The 18,953-nt window shown below is 43.9% G+C and overlaps 1 protein-coding gene across 3 annotated transcripts in view; it reads left to right on the top strand.

Moving 5' to 3' along the window:
• The window catches only part of CCND2 (cyclin D2), a 38,744-nt gene that overhangs the window by 14,205 nt on the left and 5,586 nt on the right, over positions 1–18,953 (top strand). For all 3 annotated transcript variants that reach the window (XM_082069783.1, XM_082069782.1, XM_082069784.1), the window contains exon 5: positions 2,715–2,845. In XM_082069783.1, coding sequence (XP_081925909.1) covers positions 2,715–2,845 — 131 coding nt within the window. The remainder of the gene's footprint in view (positions 1–2,714; positions 2,846–18,953) is intronic.

Below are 18,953 nucleotides of genomic sequence, written 5' to 3'. Positions count from 1 at the left end.
GCTGACTCAAATGGTGGGTGGGAGGGGGTGGGTTTTCGTTCTCACCTGCTGCATCATAGTTTCCATAGGGACTCTCGAAACACCGGCAGAGTTTGGGAGGTTGCACTTCATCTTTTTACTACATCTTCCTGAAACTTGAGACAAGGAGCAGTAAATTATGGAAAGTCTGTTGCCACCTGTAGTTCCCATGGATAGCTAGGAGACGGTTTGGTAAGTCCAAAGGCTGGGAGTCACTTCCCAACTTAGGGCCACGTTGGCCCATGTGCAGCCTCATCCATGCCAATGGGAGCACACAGGATTCACAAACCCAAGCAAATGCGGTGTGTACAAGAGGAGAAACAGACCCGTGGAGATGTAGTCTGCTTTAATTTATCCATTCTCTAAATAAATCAGTGGGATTACTCATGAATCACTATGTAGATGAGAGCAGATTTTGGGATGCCAGGTCTCTTCCATAAATGTTTGAACATTCTTAAATTTTATAGACACTTGTTATTTCCTCCATGGAAATAACATGGAGGAGACTCAGGACAGCCACACAAGCACATAAACGTTTATGATCTTTATAAAAACCTCTCATAATTTAAGTCCTTTAACTATTCCTGGTTTTCCTATTGGACTTTTTAAACTCATTGTCCATTGGGCTTTGTAAACTGGTGGCCCAGCTATCACACTTCCTCCGTGGAGCCACTACCTACCAGACCAACCTACAGGAACAAGTTACTGCAATGTTTTACCCAGTGCCGAGTCCTGGGGCCTCCTGTCAGCAGCAATAAGCAAGAAGAGAGGCAAAACAGCATAAACCAAGATCTGTTTTGGGGGCTTAAAATCCCACTGTATTTGTGACCTGCTCTTGAGGTCCAGCCCAATGGCAAGTGCAACTAAAGGCTGAGGTGCTGGGGATCGGATGCGTCCTGGGGAGCGCGTGTGCCCTGTGTCAGGTAGTCATGTCTGTTTTCCCTGGTCATCCATTTACAGGCAGGATGGGGCTGTCCCTTGCGTGTGCATGTATAAATGCACGTGAAATAAATGTGAAAGCAATTCTTGTTACCTCACCATGTGCCGAGATCAGCATCCTCAGGGCTGCATCCCATACTGATAAGTAGGAGTCAAGGTTTTCTCGTTGACTCACTCATTAGTGCGGGAAATAGAACGTAATTTCCAAAAACATTAGCTTTCTTATGTGCAGTGGGTTCTCAGTAGTGCATAATTATTATTTTTATAATAATGACATATATATATTTCATAATAATAGTTCATTGCTACTATCAGTGGGAATTTGCTCCTTCAGAATTATTTGTCAGAGGGTGATGTCTGCTGAGCTCTCCCAGTAGGGAAAACAGTGGACTTCAGCAGCATGCAGTGGTGAGCTTGCAGGCAGTCGTCTCCTAGTGGCTTTGCGGGAAAGATAAATCCACGTTAGGGTTTGTCTCCCCACTTCTTACATCCCTCCTCTGTGCCGTCTGGATGAACGTCATGTCCTGAGTCCCATTCTTACCTGACTGCTTCATTCCTTGTGGGTCCCAGGGACACATTCCAGGCTGGAGAAGAACATGCCATCTCCACAGCAATTTGCAGTATCTGCCAACTGAGAGTCTGGGAGGCCCGAGAACAACTCTCCATATGTCTAAAACTTGAACAGTCGCACAGACATCAGCAGGGTTACAGAATTTGTGGAGCTGAAGAGAGAAGGCCAGGGATCTGCCCTTAACAGAAGGGCAGTTTTCTGTAGCATTCCATTTCTGTAAATAGACCAAATACATTGCTTGTCATTTATTTTGTATTACTTATTTGGGTTTCCTCTTCTTTCTCCTCCATCCCCTCCCAGCTGAAAATTCGCAGAGAAAGGATTGTTAATGAATTATTGTTGAACCAAAGAACTTGCAAACCAGGTTTTGGTTTTGGAAGGTATCAGTAATCCAGAAGATCTCCTAGAAATGGTATTTAGTAAAACATGTCAATAAGCCAGAGTCTATGGCAGTATCATAAAACATAAAATTGTTTTATGAAGGTCACAAGAACATTTAGTTTTATTTTCATTTCTCTCCCAATCCACGCAGATGTGTGAGAGGAAGTTTTGAAATGTATTTTCAACTTGTTTGTTAAGAAATAGCAGTAATGACAAACGTGATCTTTGTTTTTTCTTTGGTTACGTAGCTATGGGCTGTAAGTGTTCTCACTTACTAATTGCAAAGGTGGTAAAGATGAATCGTTAATTAAAAGCTCTTTCTTGGACAGGTCTTTAAAAGCTCAAGTTAATTAAGTCTTTAAAAATTTATGTGACTAAAAATCTCAGTTCGGTCTTTTGTGATACCTTATTCCAGTTAGTTTTACGGTTATACAGAGAGTTCTAATGTGACCAAGACCCAAATTTCTGACATAATTTACAGAAAGCCTCCTTCTTCTCTTTCTTTTTCTTTAAAACTAAGGAAAGACTATTAAATATTGTCCAGGTTTACTTTATGCATCAGTGAGAAGAAAAGACTGAACCGCATTTCCATTTTAATTTGCAGATCTGTTACCCCTCCTTTGACTGCTTGTGATGAGCAGTATGACTAATGAGCTCCACCAGACCAAAAAGAGTGGCACTTTTCCCTTTCTTCTACTTCCCCGTTTTTTATTCTTGGGTGTGGTTTTTTTTATGTTGCTTGCCTCTGATGTTTTGCAGCTTTTCTTGTCTGGGCTTGGACTAATTCCCAGATCTGTTCTTGCAGATTTTAACTTTGCCCTGTACCCACCATCAATGATAGCAACTGGAAGTGTGGGAGCAGCCATCTGTGGCCTTCAGCTCGATGATGGGGACAGCCTCACAGACCTCCTGGCCAAGATCACAAACACAGATGTGGTGAGTGTCCCACATTCCTCTTCTCCTTTCACTTCTGTGGGTGCGGTAGAGAACAGGGCCATCAAACGCAGTCTGATCCTGAAAGCCCAAAAGAGCGAAGGAGTGGGGACCTCCCGAAGAAAGCGGGTTGCAGGCATGGATCCTGCACCTTGCCTGTGGTGCTTTGGATGTCCAAAGCTCCTTTACCACCCCTGCAGGATGGATTTTCATTCACCCTTTGTTCAGCAGCTTGGTGTGGAGATCCTGCTCTGCCCACTGTGGCTGATGGTCAGGCTTGCTGTAGGGGGGAGCTGCCTTGGGTACTGCCCTGGACGATGGGTGAGCAGGCAAACATGCCCTGGGTGCATGAGGCAAATCAGTATGTGCATCAGTCCTGTGTTTGCAGCCTTGAAACTGCTCCTCGTCCTTATTGAGCTACCATCTAAATATCCTTCACTTGTGAAGTGAATAATGAGGAAGAGAATAATGAGCTAATCCTCCGGCACTGGCAGGATGCAAAGCAGGTGCAGCCCAGGCTGTCTGGATTTTTGTCTGTAACTTCGTTAAGCCTGCCCCATGAAGGGCCTTTCTTTCCTTGTCAGAAAGTCCTGTTTTCTGTAGGAGAGGTGAATCTGATCAATCGTTGAATGTGATCGATAGTTCAATGGTGCTCAAGCTCACTCAGAAGTGAGTTTGCTGGTCTGGGGTCAGCTTCTGATGGGGACATCAGAAAAACCCAAACCTGACAGCTGTACTTGGCAGTCTCAGCAGAAAGCTGGGAGGACTGAAAGGAGCGCTCAAGGTGCCTTCCCAAGGAGTGGTGCATCTCCTGCTGCATCCTCGTGTCGGTGGGACACTGTGGGGAGAGCTTATGCTTCTGCAAATCCAAACCGCTTGGTCTGTGAATAAATAGGAGTTTCATGTCTTGTGAAGCTGACATGTTTAGCCATCATGAAATTCACTCGAAGGGAAATGAGTAAGGCTTTCTGAAATGCAGGCCACTAATAAGATGATGCTTTTTTTTTTACCATAAAAGTATCAGTTTCCGATTTGTTGTCCTTAACATATGCTAACTACAAATCCTTTGCTTGCTTTTACTTTGCAGGGTAAATACACTCTGCATTAGGTTTGTGATAGCATTGTCAAGAGAAGGTTTGTTTTTCCAACAAATATTCTATGTTTTGGTTAAAAAGGAGTGGTCACCTTTAAAAAAAAGAGAAGAATTTCACTATTTCTTTCTTTCTTTCTTTCTTTCTTTCTTTCTTTCTTTCTTTCTTTCTTTCATTGAAGTTGATCCTAATTTTCAAGTGCCATTCTGGGACTTCATATTTCTTCTGATTGGAACTGGGTTTTGCAGAGAAAAAGGAATAAATCCGATTCTGAATGCTTATAATGTAAATCATGTAGCTGCAGAAAATTAACATACATTTATTTCAGTGTAAATGAAAATTTTACACAGGTAATTGCTCTGTTGTGTCTGTATATAAACGTGGAGAAACAGAGTGGTGATATGCTAGAGTAAGCAGCAGGAGCATGCAAGGAGGGGAATCCTATATAACAATGCAGGCTGCTTTGCCCGGTGCAAGTATTGCACGAAGCTTATTTGTACAGTTGTCGCGTTTAAACTGCATAAATCCATTAAGTTTACTTTGTTTATGTCGATAATAAGAATTATCTGTTATTGGTACTGATATTGGAAGTTATTGCCTGAATGAAATTTTCTCCTTGGATGTTTGTGTGACTGGATGTAACATGATGAGTTAGAAGCTGCATCCAGCAAATATCTGGGAGGAGTCGTACGACAAGCGGGTAGATGTGAGAGGGACATTAGAAACTAGGTGGAGGAAGATGAGTATTTAGGGAGAGGCTAGCATTTTGTTAGCAAAGATGCTGTCTTCAGCCAAGGTTGTGAATATCTACAGAATAAGGAAAATGTTGCTAGCCACTAAGAGCTTCTTGTATAACTTCACGTCTTAACTCCGTGGAGTGTCTGAAAGGTTGGTGCCCCACCACTGTGATTTTCCTTGTTATACGATGATGCCAGATGAAGTTGTTCCTGCTGGGCTGCTGCTTATTTTTGTGCTTGTTTTTGCTCATCTATGCTCACATAACTGTCCATTTCCTTGTATTTCAAACCCATCCTGGAACTGATCCAGCTTAAAGAAGGGAGGAAGGACCACTTCTTGTTGTTGTTGTTTTGGAGCTGGTGGGACAAAGGGGAGCTTGCTTGATTTCTAAGCTGGATCGGTTCACTGATAGGTTTCCAAGAGCAGCCTCACAAACGGGTGGCGAGAGCTGTGCACCGTGGCACAGGGCAGGACCACAGGGCAAGATGGAGATGAGAGGAGTATCTGGAACCATCATTGTCTGTGAGCTTCTTGTACTACAGCTATAGATATTACAGCCCAATGAACCACCTTGGTAGTCAACAGGACAAGGATAACAATGAGAATGAGAGAATGACAGCGTGGGGTGAGGAATGGGAACACAAATAGCCCTTACAGTGGCAGAGGAGGGACAAGGGAGGCTTGCAGAATGCGGGAGAAGAGAGTAATTGGAAAGCTTAGGGGGAGCCTTCACAAGGTCGGCACCTACTTCTGCTGCTTTGAAGCAGAACAGAGCACATCACTGCCGGCAGAAATTGCTGGGTAGTCCTTTGGAAATCCTTTTTGAAGGCAGAGGCAAGACGTGCTCAGGTACCACCAAAACCCAGACCTAGAATAGATACCCTAAGCAGAGCTCATAGTTTTGTTCCTATTCCAGCTGATTCCAGTCTTCCCATCACCAGACCATGTTCCCCATATTGGTGACCTCCAGATAAACTTCTGATATTGTTTCCACAGTATTTTAACACTTGTTGGAAGGAATATGCCAAAGTAACCCTTGCTGGTATATTTGTATTTGACGTCTTTGGTGAATTTTGATCAACCATTGAGTAGCTGTGAGTAGCTGGGTTTCATCTTTCTTGAGATGCCAGAGAGTTAGTTGTTCAGGGTTGTTCTTCATCTCTTCTAAGAGTTTCCCTGTACAGTCACAAGGATCTTTTCCCTCTTTGCTCCTTTTCACCATGGGCAGGCCTGCATAGTGCTGATGATACTCAGCCCTTAGGTGCAGGCAAGCAGGCTTGACACATGGGCCAGGTCCACAAGGGCTACCTCATTGGGACCTTGCAAGATATTTAGGTGTACCTTGATTCCTTGGTCACAGGGAAGAGCATCTCCCTTCCTTACCCATAATTTTTGCCAGCAAAAGCATTTTGAGCATCGCTTCCTGACACAACCCTTGCTGCAGTATCCTGTTCCTTCGTCACCTTTCCCTTGAGTTACTGCAATTGTGCTGCATGGGGTCACGTTCAGAAGGTCCTGCAAGGATAGATGCAGCTGCTGGCTTGCACACCTGCTCCTCACGGGGGGAATTACACTCGTGAGTGTTCCTGCTGCACGTCTCTCTGTGTTTCTTTCTGGGTGCTGGTGGGTGCCTTGCTGCTTCACATGTAGAGCCCTGCTTGAATCGAGGTCCCAGCTGACTCTTCCTCTGCTCGGTCTGGGTACCGGGGATATTTGGGAAGGCTTGTAGGGACAGAAGTCACAGTAGGGTGTCTTTCTGCTGGAATTTTCTTTCTCCTTGGTATGGTAGAGCCCATGTTAATTGATTTTCCAAGCATGTTGTGAGCGTAATACTCCGAACTACTTTAGCATGGGTATACATGGCTTTTTTGCTGTCTTTGGAGTTTTTCTGTATTTTCTCTATTTGTTATTTATTGATACACATTTAAAGCTTATGTTATTTATCATATAGGAGGGACTTGAAGCTTTCTGGAGCATCCCAATGCTTCTTAATGTGAGGCCCTTTTTCAGCATCTTGCAGATTGGACAAACTTTCTCGTGCTGAATTTTTCTATCCTGATTGTTTTAGTTTGAAAGTAAACACCTGTCAGAACAGCTTAGTAGTCTTAAGTGGCTAGAAAGAAAAAGATGATATTTCTTTGCATTGAACATTTCTTCATGCTTTTTCTTTGAAATTAGCAGATTTTTTTTTTTTTTTTTTTGGTCAGAAATGTGGTTTTTGCCATCCTGGTGAAAATCTTCCAAAATTTGGCTGAGCATGTATGACTTTGAAAAAAAAAAAAGTAAATAGTCTTCCCAAATAACAAAGAGCTGTTTACATTTTACTGGTTACATCCTCTCGCAAGAGAAGAAGGGTCTCAGACCACAGCAGCACAGACCACAGAGTGAGAGTCTCACTCGGCCCCCAAATCAGGGCACACTTGGGACAAAAGGAGATTCTAGATAATGTAATCGCTAAAAAATTTTAGTCTTTGCAGAAGTTAGAGGTGCTGTCATTTTTTCAAGATGTTTCTGTTGTTGTGGCAGAGGTGGCCTTAACTCAAAGTCTGTCTCCTGCAAGCTTTGAAGTTGCAGCCCAACTAAAGGTGGACAGAATTTTTAACTTGGGGCAAAATAGTGTATTTTTCATTAGCCAGCTATTTGGAAATGGGAGAAATATTTTGGTAGATACTTTCTTGTAACTTTTGGGTTGGAATCAGGGCCCTGGATTGCAAAGTTTCATCCCACTTATTAAAGCTTGAGGGAGAAATAAGTAACTGAAAACAGGGTCACAGGGAAGTGTTGGGCAGTCTCAGCAATAGGTAGTAATACCATCCTCATCTGTCAGATGTATTGTTGGAAAAAATGTACTGGCTAGATTGTGTAAGAGTTAGCCGAAGGCTGTGTTAATGAAGAGTAAAGACTATTGTAATATATTTTATGCTGGGACTTAATTGAAGTTGAATGAACAGCTTCAGTTCTCTCACTTCCTAATTTCTGATGCCCAAGAGCTGTTCCTGCAGCAACACAATTAATTCATCCTCACAGTGTGAATGACTTTGTTTTCAAAGAGGAGGTTAGGGAAGAGGAAGAAACGAGAGCTCCTAGGCTTCAGGAGCAGCACGTGGTAGAAAAGCAAAGGAACTCACAGAAATTACAGTTCTGCAGAGGGAAAACTTTTTGCTCCTTGCCCCCTCTACACTGTGCCTCCTGGTAGCCCACAAGGAAACAGCAGAGAGCTGGGGAAGAGTCCTTCCCAACCAGAGGGTCCATGGGGCTTCTGCATCTTTTTCTTTTGGTGTGTGTGATTGCTTAGCATGGAAGCAGATGATGGGACTTTCTCATTGGCTCTCCAAAAAATGTCAAGCATGAAAAATTTCAGCTTCAAAGTTGCAAGTGTATGAAAATAGAGAATGATAATGGAATCCTGATGCAACTTAACTGCAATGAGCTTTTCTGAACTTTAATTACTGCTCTATAATAATAATTTGAGGGTGCTATCTGTTTGTTAGGAAATAGCGTAAACCAAGAACTGAAATCAGTGGAGTTCTTTTAGATTTACACTGGTGTAACTGAGACTGGAGTTTGGCATTTAGTGCTATAATTTTTTTTTAATAGATGTTTCATTAAGAATTAGACCAAAAATACATTATTAATAAACAGCATTTAATTTAGGACCCAGCTGTTGAGTAAGCAGACAACCAACACACAAGCATTTCTTTCAAAAACACATTGGTGTCAGCTATTCTTGTATGAATCCAAAGCAGCGCTCCAGACTTCAGACAAGATAGTATGCGGCATCCTGCCAGTGTCGTTCTAGGGATAACAGTTATTTCTGATAAATAGCTTCCTTGGGCCATTTGGTGAAGGTTGAATCACAGTTTGAAGAGACAGTGACAATGAGGCCATGCAAACCTCAGTTTCATTACGCCTTCCCATCTGCGAGAATAAACACTAGGTAGCTACTCTTGGAGAAACTGAGAAGGTCAGCAGCCTTATGGGTAGCGAAAGTAGCTCTGTCTGGTATATCTAAATTGCCTTTTCTGATCATTATTGTCCCAAAGAATAGCTAAGAACCAGCCCCACACAGCTTCACACAGCTCTGTAGGATGGGGATTGCATATTCTGGGCTGTTTTGCTGCCAGAGAGTGGGAACGTTTCCTTTGCTGTTTCGGGGAGAGGAGAGGCTGGTGGGCAAAGAGTTAACAGACCTGCTCACAGGAAACGCCGGAGCTCCCTGTGCATCTCTTAGTGGGTCATTGCAGTGGAAAAATAAACAACTGGGGAAGTCAGGAATTTCCATAGCATCCCAGACCAGCACTCCAGTGCATGCAGTATCCTGTCCCTGGTGGAGCCAGATGCTTCAGAGGAGGATATGAGCATCCCCGCCGTGCACAATTACGGGATGTGAGGAAGGATAGCTGAATGGGTAGGGCACATCTTACGACCTTGCAATCAGTGCTCTGCTTTGCCACAGACTTCTCTCGGGCAGATTTATATCCTCACCTCCTGGAAGAGCAGCTGTCAGTCCAGCATGTCACCTCGCTAACCATGGGTCTGGAACCAGCTTTTCTGGCCGTGCCTGGGAGCATTCTCATAAATTGTGTGCAGGGCATGCATGCCCTGGTCTGGTTACTGCTGTCATCTCCCTTGAGTCTGTCCTGAGTCCTCCTGGTGGTGGAGAAGTACATTAAGGTTTTTGAGGAGCTCACGGAACTCCTGCAGTGGTAGGTAGATGAGGCCTCTACTTGCTACGAAGCGTCTTCGGGCAGAATTCTGTAGGCTCAAGTCACTGAGAATTAGGCACACAACTGAGTTTTAAAGATAAACCTACTCTGAGCAGCAAATTACATTAGTTGACCTCGAGAGGTCCCTTCCAACCTCTTTCCATGAGATTGAGCGAACTGAAACATAGAAGTGATTATCTCGTATTAAAAACGTGTTCAGGCTTACATCATTTACAAATACTGGCAAGGTTAGATCCCAAATCAAGCTGGTTAGTAGCTGTTTGTGTAATGAACTCTGCAGCACCATAGCTGCCAGAAGGGCAGGCCAGGTTGACTCTGTGTGATAGTGAAGATTGTATGTGCACATAAGGAGCATCTTCTTCCTAGAGCTCAGCTTTCAAGGTTGCATCTGGACAATAAAAGGAGTTGTCCCTGGCATCAGCTGCAGGGGGAAGGTTTTCAGGCAGAGCCAACGTGTGGGCTTGTACACGGGCTCACGTCCTTTTTTAAAAGTCTGTTCCCAGATGGGAACTGGTGTGTATTGAGTGGTTTTGAAAATCCAAAGCGTGTTTGAAGGCCTGAAGTAGAAAGAAGAATGGAACCAATCTTTTCTTAAAGTCTTGTCAAACAGCTGGCCTTGAGCCCTTTAAAATGTGGAGTCAGGCTGTTCTGAAGACTGGATGGCATTTAAAATGGCATTTAAAATATCTCCACTTAAATGTGCTATGTATGTCTGTGCTGGGTTGTTTGTTTTGTTTTTTTTTTCCCAAGGTCTGAAGAGTCCCTTCATAAAGATCTCTGTAAATTTCTGCACAGAAACAACATTCAGAACCACCACGCTCAAGAATTCAGTTTCTGTTGAGCTGAAGTATAAAATAATCCATCTAGAATGGATAGCATTTAAACATTGTCACTAGAGCACATACACCGTTTATCCCCTCCTTTGTGTAGTGTTCAGGGCCTGTGGTTTTGGAACCAAGTAACAGGACTCGCTGTATCTTATCCTGCCTTATTTGTTGCAGACCACATTTTGTATGCAAGGAAACAACAGACCAAATAGCCTCCAAAAGAAAGGAAGAATGAGATAGTTTCCTAAGTTGTCTTTGCCTGAGTTGGCAGCTGCTCCGCTTCATTCAGTTTTTTGTTCCCCAGTGAGTGCTGTGCGTGTGTAGCAACAATGGGGTGATGCAGTTACACCGCGGGCTCATGGCGGAGTTCCGTCAGATCCATTCATAAATACAGCCCCGGCCGGCACGCCGAGGAAGCCGGGGCCCCCCCCAGGAACCGGCTCCGCAGCCCAAAGCATCGTGGCTGCCGGAGGAGCTCACGGGCCAGCGATGGAGACTGTGGTCAGAGACTTGCCCCCGACCTCCAGCGGGGAATCTTTGCTCGGCTCGTACAGCTTTGTGTAACGCAGGCAGGTTGTCATAGCTTTTTCTCTATTTTAAATCCCCTTTTTCAATAAGCGCTCGCGGCATTCGTTACAGCGGGGTGAATTCGCTACTTTTCACAGTTGCGAAGTTTACCTGTTAGAGATGATTAGCCTGAAATCCCAAGTCACATTAAGCAGGGAGTGTTAATTTCAGGCATGGCATCTGCCCCTGGATCACACTGCCAGTGCTTTGGCTTCACTCTCACTTTTTCCAGTTCTGAAAACATTGTTCTCTCCTGTTGCTATGAGAAATACCCACACCAGCAACAGGAAACCAACAAACTGACTGTTGAAGCAAACAGTAGAACTGAATCTAGAAAGTACACTGTTGAAAGTGCTGAAAAGACCGAAAAATTGTAGAGAAAAATGTGCCATCTTTCAGATGCTTCATGTTAGTCATGTCACATATTGCATTATTACAATAATGTAGCAATAGTAAGTGGAGAGATTCTGGCAGAGATAAGTCTTGGATTTTTGGGGAGGTTTGTGTTTTGGTTTTCTTGTTTTGGGGTTTTTTTTGAGTCTGCATTAAATGCCCTTTCAAACAGCAAATCACTATTTTCTGTACTTGCATATGGAAAAATAGAGACATAGACACTTATCTGTAATTGGTGCCCTTTGTTACTGTAGCAAAAATAGACACATTTAGGAGGGAAAATATTTCTGTTTTTAAACTGTGTCCATTAGTTATGAGATCACTGAGGTACAGTAAATGGGCATGATTTTCCCATAGCAGTTTTTCAAGCTCTTGTTTTGGAGAATGTCGGCAAGCTAAAGGCCAGCGCTTGTCACACGAAGGCCCTGCTTTGGGAAGGAATCCCTGTTTATGTCAACAATGAAGCATGTGCTTTGGAGAGGTTTGAATTGGGGCTTAAATGTGAACCAGCGGAGGAATCCAGACATCTTTTGTATTTAGGAGTACAGATGACACGTTCCGTGCTGGAATTTATGTAAATCCTAGCTCTTCAATGCATGTCTGATTGCTGCTTTCCTCAATTATCCAAGCAATGCATACATGACAGGTGAACAGTATTGTCACTTCAGATATATCCAGCATCCTTTCAATTTATCATACCAGGTCCCGCACCTAAAAAAAGTTCTTTTCTGGTTTCCCTTTTGCAATTAGTTTTAAGAAAGAGGAAGAGATTGCAGGCGTTAACAGTTATTTGTGAAGCAATTAATGTATATGTGGAAAACCAGCCACCCTTTAACACAAAAACTCCAGAGGGCTTTTGCAGCTTTCCCAGCTTTGGGACTTGGAGCCCTCAGCAAAGCAATCCAGTGTTTTTATCCAGGCTTCTAAATCTGGTCAGAAAATGCAGAAGCATCAAGAAGCATCCGGTAGGGTTATAGCTCAGTATTTTGCATTGTTTGTATGCATATGTTATATGTAACAACAGCCTTACTATTACTCTGCTGCTTCTGGTTGTAAAGGAGAGTAGGGTTGCAGTTTGGTTTCTGAAAGCCCTTGAGAAATGACCCACTCAGTGACAGAGCGAGATCGTCCTCAGCCTTGACATTGGAAAAAATTCAATGACCTGGCCTTGGTGTCGGCCTGGGCTCGGCACAGCCGGGACTGTGGTGGCAATGGCAGATGTGCCAATCCCTGCCAGATTCCCTGTGGTTACCAAGCTCTGTTTTTCGCAGCTGGACATCTGTACGTCCCAGGTATGGTGTCACTTCACTTGTTTCTCACTGGTCTGATCAAAGCTGTTTAACTGGCTCAGGCTTTGGCTGGTGCTGATCTTAGTTATTCTGTGGTTGCTGATGCACAGCACCTCATCATAAAGCTAAGATCTTGTCAAGGGACAAGCAATATTTAAGTTTAACAGTATTAAAATGGAACCTTGTTAAACAATAGTTTTGCAGTCTTCAGTTTCTTCCTTAAGTACTGCCATAACACGAGTATTTCCACAAGTGCCATCTTGGATGCACAAAAGCTGTGTGGCTGCAATGCTCAGACCAGTTGCCATGTACCCAGATGTTTCCCTAAATTTAGCTTTTGACAAACAAACAGAAAAACATTAGGAGCCTTGCTGGGGTAAGCTTGCTTATTTCTTCTCCCAGGCAAGACCAAAACTGAAATGCAAAAGGGGAATCTAAAGATCACGATACAAAAAGCTCTGTGTCCTGAGGCACTGTGGAAGGGACCAAAGCTCAGTTCATCACTTCTGGACAGCATCCTCCCTGCCTGACAGGGTCAGTGAGCGGCAAAGCTGTGGTGGCTGCGGGCACAAGGAGCCCATGGTCTGCCAAACCTGTGGTTGGTGACCAGTATGGATCCAGGGGTGCGCTATCGTTTCTCGGCCCTGCCTGGCTGTGAAATGAAGCTGGTGGTTTAAATGTGTTTTAGAGTGGTTGTCATCATGGGAGTAGGTGCAATAAATACACAGCTACAGTCTGCATACAGCTGCAGAGCTTCTGGATTGATTCAAAATGGAGAAGGAGAGAACAGATGTGTGGCTGAAATAGTTCACTTCTCATGATAGTCCTCCACTATTGGCATTTGAGAGGAGTGATCTTTTGCTTTGTGGAGAAGGTGGTGTACTATTGCTCAGTTACTGCAGGACCTGATGCAGAGACCATTGTCATCCACGAGGTACTGTCTATCAGCTTCGGTTTGGATGAGGTACCAAGGAAGACTTGAAAATGGCTAGATAAAGTCTATGGGAGAAACTCAAGCCAAGTTGCTAAAACAGCTATAAAATGTCTTTTGAATACCCTCCTCCCCCCCCCTTTTTTTTTTAATCAGTCCAGTCATGATGTTGCAAAATGGAGAAGATGTCTTGGACTCAGTAAAGCTGAACTTGGTACTAAGCTAGGGCGACAGGCTGCGTGGGTCACGATGAGGTGGGTCGTCCTGGAACTTAGAGCAGTCAGGACTGAAAATCCCAGTAATTACCAGTGCAAAGTAAGAGCCTATTGGTTGAGTTGACTGGGATGCCTCCCCTAATAGCTTGTCAATGTGCTACAAACAATTTAACACTGGAAGCTGGGGGGCAGTATAGGGCAAATATATTGCAGAAGCATTGAAAAGTTCAAGAAAATTAATTATGTATAGTGTTCTGCGGGATCTTTCCTAGTGTTTGCACTTTCTTTCAAGATTGGCATGATGGAAATTGAAATCTCCAATTATTATTTACTTGAAGTAGATCCTGCCATAGCGCTGCTGATTCCCCCTTCCAGTCATCCTCACTGCCAGCATTTCAATCACAGCCATGAGGACACTCCTCATCAGACACAGAAAAGCATTTCTTTTCCTTCACATGCATTTCAAGTGTGCTAGTAAAATCACCCAGGGATGAAAAAGTCTTAGAAAAAAAAGCACCCAAAAGTTAATTGCCTTTTTAGTTCTGTACATGCTGAAGTAAAAATAAAACTATGGAATGGAAAGTACCTGAACTATTTTAATCATTAAAACTACTAGACCGTATAGAAGAATGGGGAAGTTGATCCATGTGACACACACTTAAAAAACTTCTTTATAAAGACAACAAAGGCAGCCCTACAATATTCTGAAGGAATGGCCCAGTCCCTGTATTGCAAAATCTGGGGCCATTTCTTCAGTGGTTTATAGTGTTCTTTCAAGGAAGATTTGCTGAAAATAGTGCAATTCATATTTTTTTTCTTTGTTAAGTTTTTTAAAGCTTTAATTTTCCTTGTCAGTGTTATCTAAAGCTTGAAAAATGAACATTCACCAGTAAAATATGTACACATGCAGCAAATCCACATGAAATTTGGAGGGGTTAAAACCACTGCCACATGGGAGAGCCAGGCTGTTTGTCCTGATAGGTTTTTTTTGTATTTTTTGTATTGTGTCACTTAACTCTGGATCGACAGAAAGGCCCAGTGAAGCAAAAAGAAGTGGTAGCCCCCATCTATAAAGTAAGCCACTTGTTGTATCACGCTATGACAATTGAGCTGATAAGACACCAATGATAAATTAATGATAAATTCATTTTTTTTCCTTTCACCCATGAGATTACCATTCAGCTGGTGTACTTCATACATCTTAAACCTAGTTGCAGACTGAGACAGTGGTTCAAGTGCATATCGAATGTGGTTTTAGGATTTTTCATGTGTGAGCACTTTGCTCATGTCACATTGCCAGGTGTAAACTTCTTCTGCTAGTTCCAGTTTATTAAAAAAGCCATTGGCAAGTTCAGTTGGCATCTTATTGGGCATAAAACAGGTTGGTAAAATCTGTCCAGCACAGAATCACAGAATCGTTTAGGTTGGAAAAGGTGTTTAAGATCGTCAGTTTCACTCTGCTATTGTGCTGTGTCAGCTATCTATCGTCTCTTGTCCTGCAGCTACCACGGTGAGTAAAAACCCATCGTGTCGCCTGAACACCTCAGCAGAAGCAGTGATGTGGGCCTGTGTGTGACCTTCAACAAACCAGGATGGTGCACAGAGCCAGAATTCCAGGATTGCAGTCACAGCATCATGTGGATGATTTTATTGTATCTCCATCATCAGTACTGGAGAGTGCATCTGCTGGTGTGTTCCAGCACGTTTTGCTGCATGACTGAGGTTCACTCATGAATCTGGCATTAGGTTTTTTTTCATTACTAGATTTTGATTGTAGAACTTGACAGCTTGCAAAAGAAAGGTTTCACCAGTTCGGGTTTGTGCTAGCCAGACAATTTCAGCTCCTGGATGGATGCTTCATGGACGAGACTAATTAAACAGAATGTATTACTCGGACTAATAAAAACCTGAGTATTAGTATGCAAACAGCAACACTTTTTTGGGAAGCTATTTCATGCTGAATGCAACATGCTGGTCATTTTGCCATAGCATTCTCTGTTTCAAATAATTCATTGGTTCGTCATTTTAAGTTCAAAATTTAAGTGTAGACCAGAGCTAACACATGACAGAAAAGATACATCTGTGGCCTGTGGATCCACATATGAAATAAAATCCATGCAAACTGTAACAGTTCCAGTCTGGACCCCTTCATTGGTTTTATGTACAGAATACATCAGAAATGAACCATTTGTCTGTAGAATTACCTAGAGACTTTATTCTCTTCATACATTAAATGATGTGTCCTATTGATCATCAGAAGTTTGTATAATAATGATGTAAATGATCATATATAAGGGTGTTTAGAAACAGACAAAGTTGACTCCAAATGCTCAAGCCTTGTGTTCCGCATGTTACCACCCTTCCTTCCCCAAGCCTGGCTGCAAGGAAATTGCCTCATTAAGCTTTCCAGTCTGAAGCTGCTTGTACAAAATCTGGCTTATTTTCAGAAGGACATACTATTATGAAATTGTGCACCAATGAGCTTTAAAATAAGACATTCTTATACCAAAAAAAAAAAAAAGTGCATTATGAAAGTAGTCTGTTACAAGTGTCTCCAAAGTAGTGCCCCTGCTCTTTTTTTCCATTTGAAAATGTCTTGACCCTGGAAGTGACTTATTGCCTTTGCCCTCTCACAAACAGGTGGATAGTTACAGTGGACCTAAAACCCACCCAAGCTAATAGTGGCAGACTTTTTTTCATCGGAGTTTCTGATAGCTTTTGCCAGCTAGATACTTCGGAAGAAAGTCCGAGGAATTTGTCCAGCTGCTATTGTTAAACAAGCAATTCCATCCAGTATTAGGAAATCATCAAGCCCCAAATAATGCAAGAGCAAGCCCTAGCTATAAATAAAAAAACTTTACCTGGTTAAACAGAAATACATATTCTTACCTTAAAAGAAGTACCTTTGCCAGCAGCCGCAGGAAGGTGGTGACAGACAGAGAAGCCCTCTTCTCCTTACCTTTTGCTGAAAGGAAAGGAAAGGAAGAACCCCATTGAGATGAGGCATTTGCCTCAGTCTCTCACTTCCGAGGCTTCCTGCTCCACTCCAAGTAAATCAAATACTAAAGCTTCCCTTGTCTCCAGGTGCAGGAGTCCAGCAGACCGCAGCCCCCAAACGATGGGAGTGCAGGCAGGGATGGGCAGTTGCCCAGGGCTCTGCCTGCCAGGCAGCTCTGGGAGGCCTGGGTTTAGGCGCACCCTCCTCTGTCAAACCTTAGCTGTAATGAAACTGATGCCTGAACCCTGTTTTGGGTAACTGTCAGGTTTTTGGGTTAAGTTCCTGCTGGCAGGGTTGCCCCAGGAGGAGCTGTGCTGCATGGGGTGCTGGGAGAGGCGGTGGGTGCTGGTGTGGGGATGGAGGCAGAGATGCAGCCCAACATGGGTCTACCCAGGGCCGCAGCCTGGGTGCTGGGATGAGCTGGTGTCCTGTCCCAGGGAAGGGGAAGCAGGCAACCATGCACACTGTGACCAGGGTTTGCCAACACAGCCTTTCTGCCATTTCTCTTGAGTGGTCATTTCTTCAGTACACCAGTGATATCTGCGTCCCACCAAGCTGACTTGACATTCCAAGTGCTGTGTGGTTCTGAGCCCCATGGTTATTCACTGGTGGCAGATGGTTGTGATTATGCACTCACTGTGGCAATGCAGTGGTGTTACCCATGAGATACCTCTGGTTTTCCGAGAGCATAATTCCTGTTCAGAGTCTTGGGATGAATTACAGGAGTGAGGGAAATCAGGGCACAACCCAGAGGCAGCTACAAAGAGCTCTGGGTGATTTCTGCAACACATCTGACACAGGAGACCTTCCATTTTATGGGCAAGGACTGATGTGACCAGGAGCAGGCTGCAGAACTCCCTTGCTGTATGGGGGTTACACTGGTGCCAGCTGGAGTTCAGGAGCAGAGTGTGGTGCTCCATGAGATGAGGAGCCTACAGCCAGATGCCTGAATTCAGCATTCAGTGCTCCCCAGGCCATCTTAAACAAACCTTCCGTGTCCCAGCTTCTTTTGACATCATGCTCTGTCTGTATTCTGACTCTGCACCAGTGGCATGGCACATACATACCATTTTTCCTATAACCTGGTGTCCCCAGGAAGGAAATGTTGGTGCCTGGGCTGGCAGGGAACTCCTGTGCACCCCTGCAGGGACCCTCCTGTGCTCAGCTGGGCTTAGATGCAACCAAGGACGGTGGTTGCCTTCCTTCAAAGCATGGGCCTCCTTGACCATAAGGGCTCTGAATGAATGTAGTATGCAGTTTTCTGAGCCATGTGTCTTAGCTTGGCTGCATTTCTTGAGGGTATCAAAAGGTATCTGACCCTCCCTCCATGTGCCATGCCAATTTCTAATTATACTTAATCTGCTCCAAAAAAAGACAATTGGAAACTTTGGTGAAGAGCTGCCTAATGTTGGTAAAATCACCTGCTTTCCTTAACCCTTTCCTTTGACATAGCAGCATGTTTTGTAGTGGTTTCTCTCCTCCCATAAAAAAGCCACCCTGAGGCAGAGGGTAAATCGTGGGAAAGTTCAGCTCTTGGGAAAGCTACTTGCAGTGAGAAGCATCACTTGTAGCAGGGCGGTGTTGTGGTAGGTATGGTACAGCTATGAACCAGTTAACTGGACCACAGCTCCTTTTCAGGAGCAGTCTCCAGCTCTTGGGACAAAAGGGAGGGCTCAGTCTGCCCACCACATGCACAGGATGTTGCAGCAGAGTTTTTTTGTGTCACCATGCCCCATACTCTGTTTCACCCTGATGTTACTCACCACACTGAGGGAACCAACTTCTGAGTCATACTGCACACAGGTAGCCCAGATACATTTCGATGACATCTCACTCTGGCTGTATCTGGTGTGATCCACATCACTGTGAATATTTTTCTCTCTAATATAGCCAGCATCTCATCCAACCCCTTTTTCCTGGATCAGTTTGAAAAACTGTCCGTCACGGCCTCTCTTTGGCAGATGTGCCTTCAGAGAAAGGTTATGATGCTTTGTTACATAAAGCAGGACTGTTTCACGATGAGGAGAGGACATAATTTTGCAGCTAGCAGCTGCTGGCTAGTAGCCAATAAAAATGGGTGTACATGACCCACCAGAGTTAATTGCGCCCGTCATGAATGTAAATGTCGTCAGCGGAGCAGATACTCTGCATTTGACGTGGTTTGCCAGTCTGCCTAGGATGACAAATTAAACCTCCATACATGAATACTTCAGACTCTCCTGAGTAACCTGGAGTTGCCTGGAAAAAGCGGGTGGTGTCCCCAGAGCTGCAGTTGCATCCCATACTCAGTTCCTGGGTTGATACCAGCATCTGTGGGCCCCTGTGGAGGTCAGTC

Source organism: Streptopelia decaocto, assembly GCF_964273445.1.
Source record: "Streptopelia decaocto genome assembly, chromosome: 1".
In the NCBI taxonomy this organism is placed as follows: domain Eukaryota; kingdom Metazoa; phylum Chordata; class Aves; order Columbiformes; family Columbidae; genus Streptopelia; species Streptopelia decaocto.
Note: the sequence above shows the minus strand (reverse complement) of the source record. Positions and strands in the feature narration are given on the sequence as shown.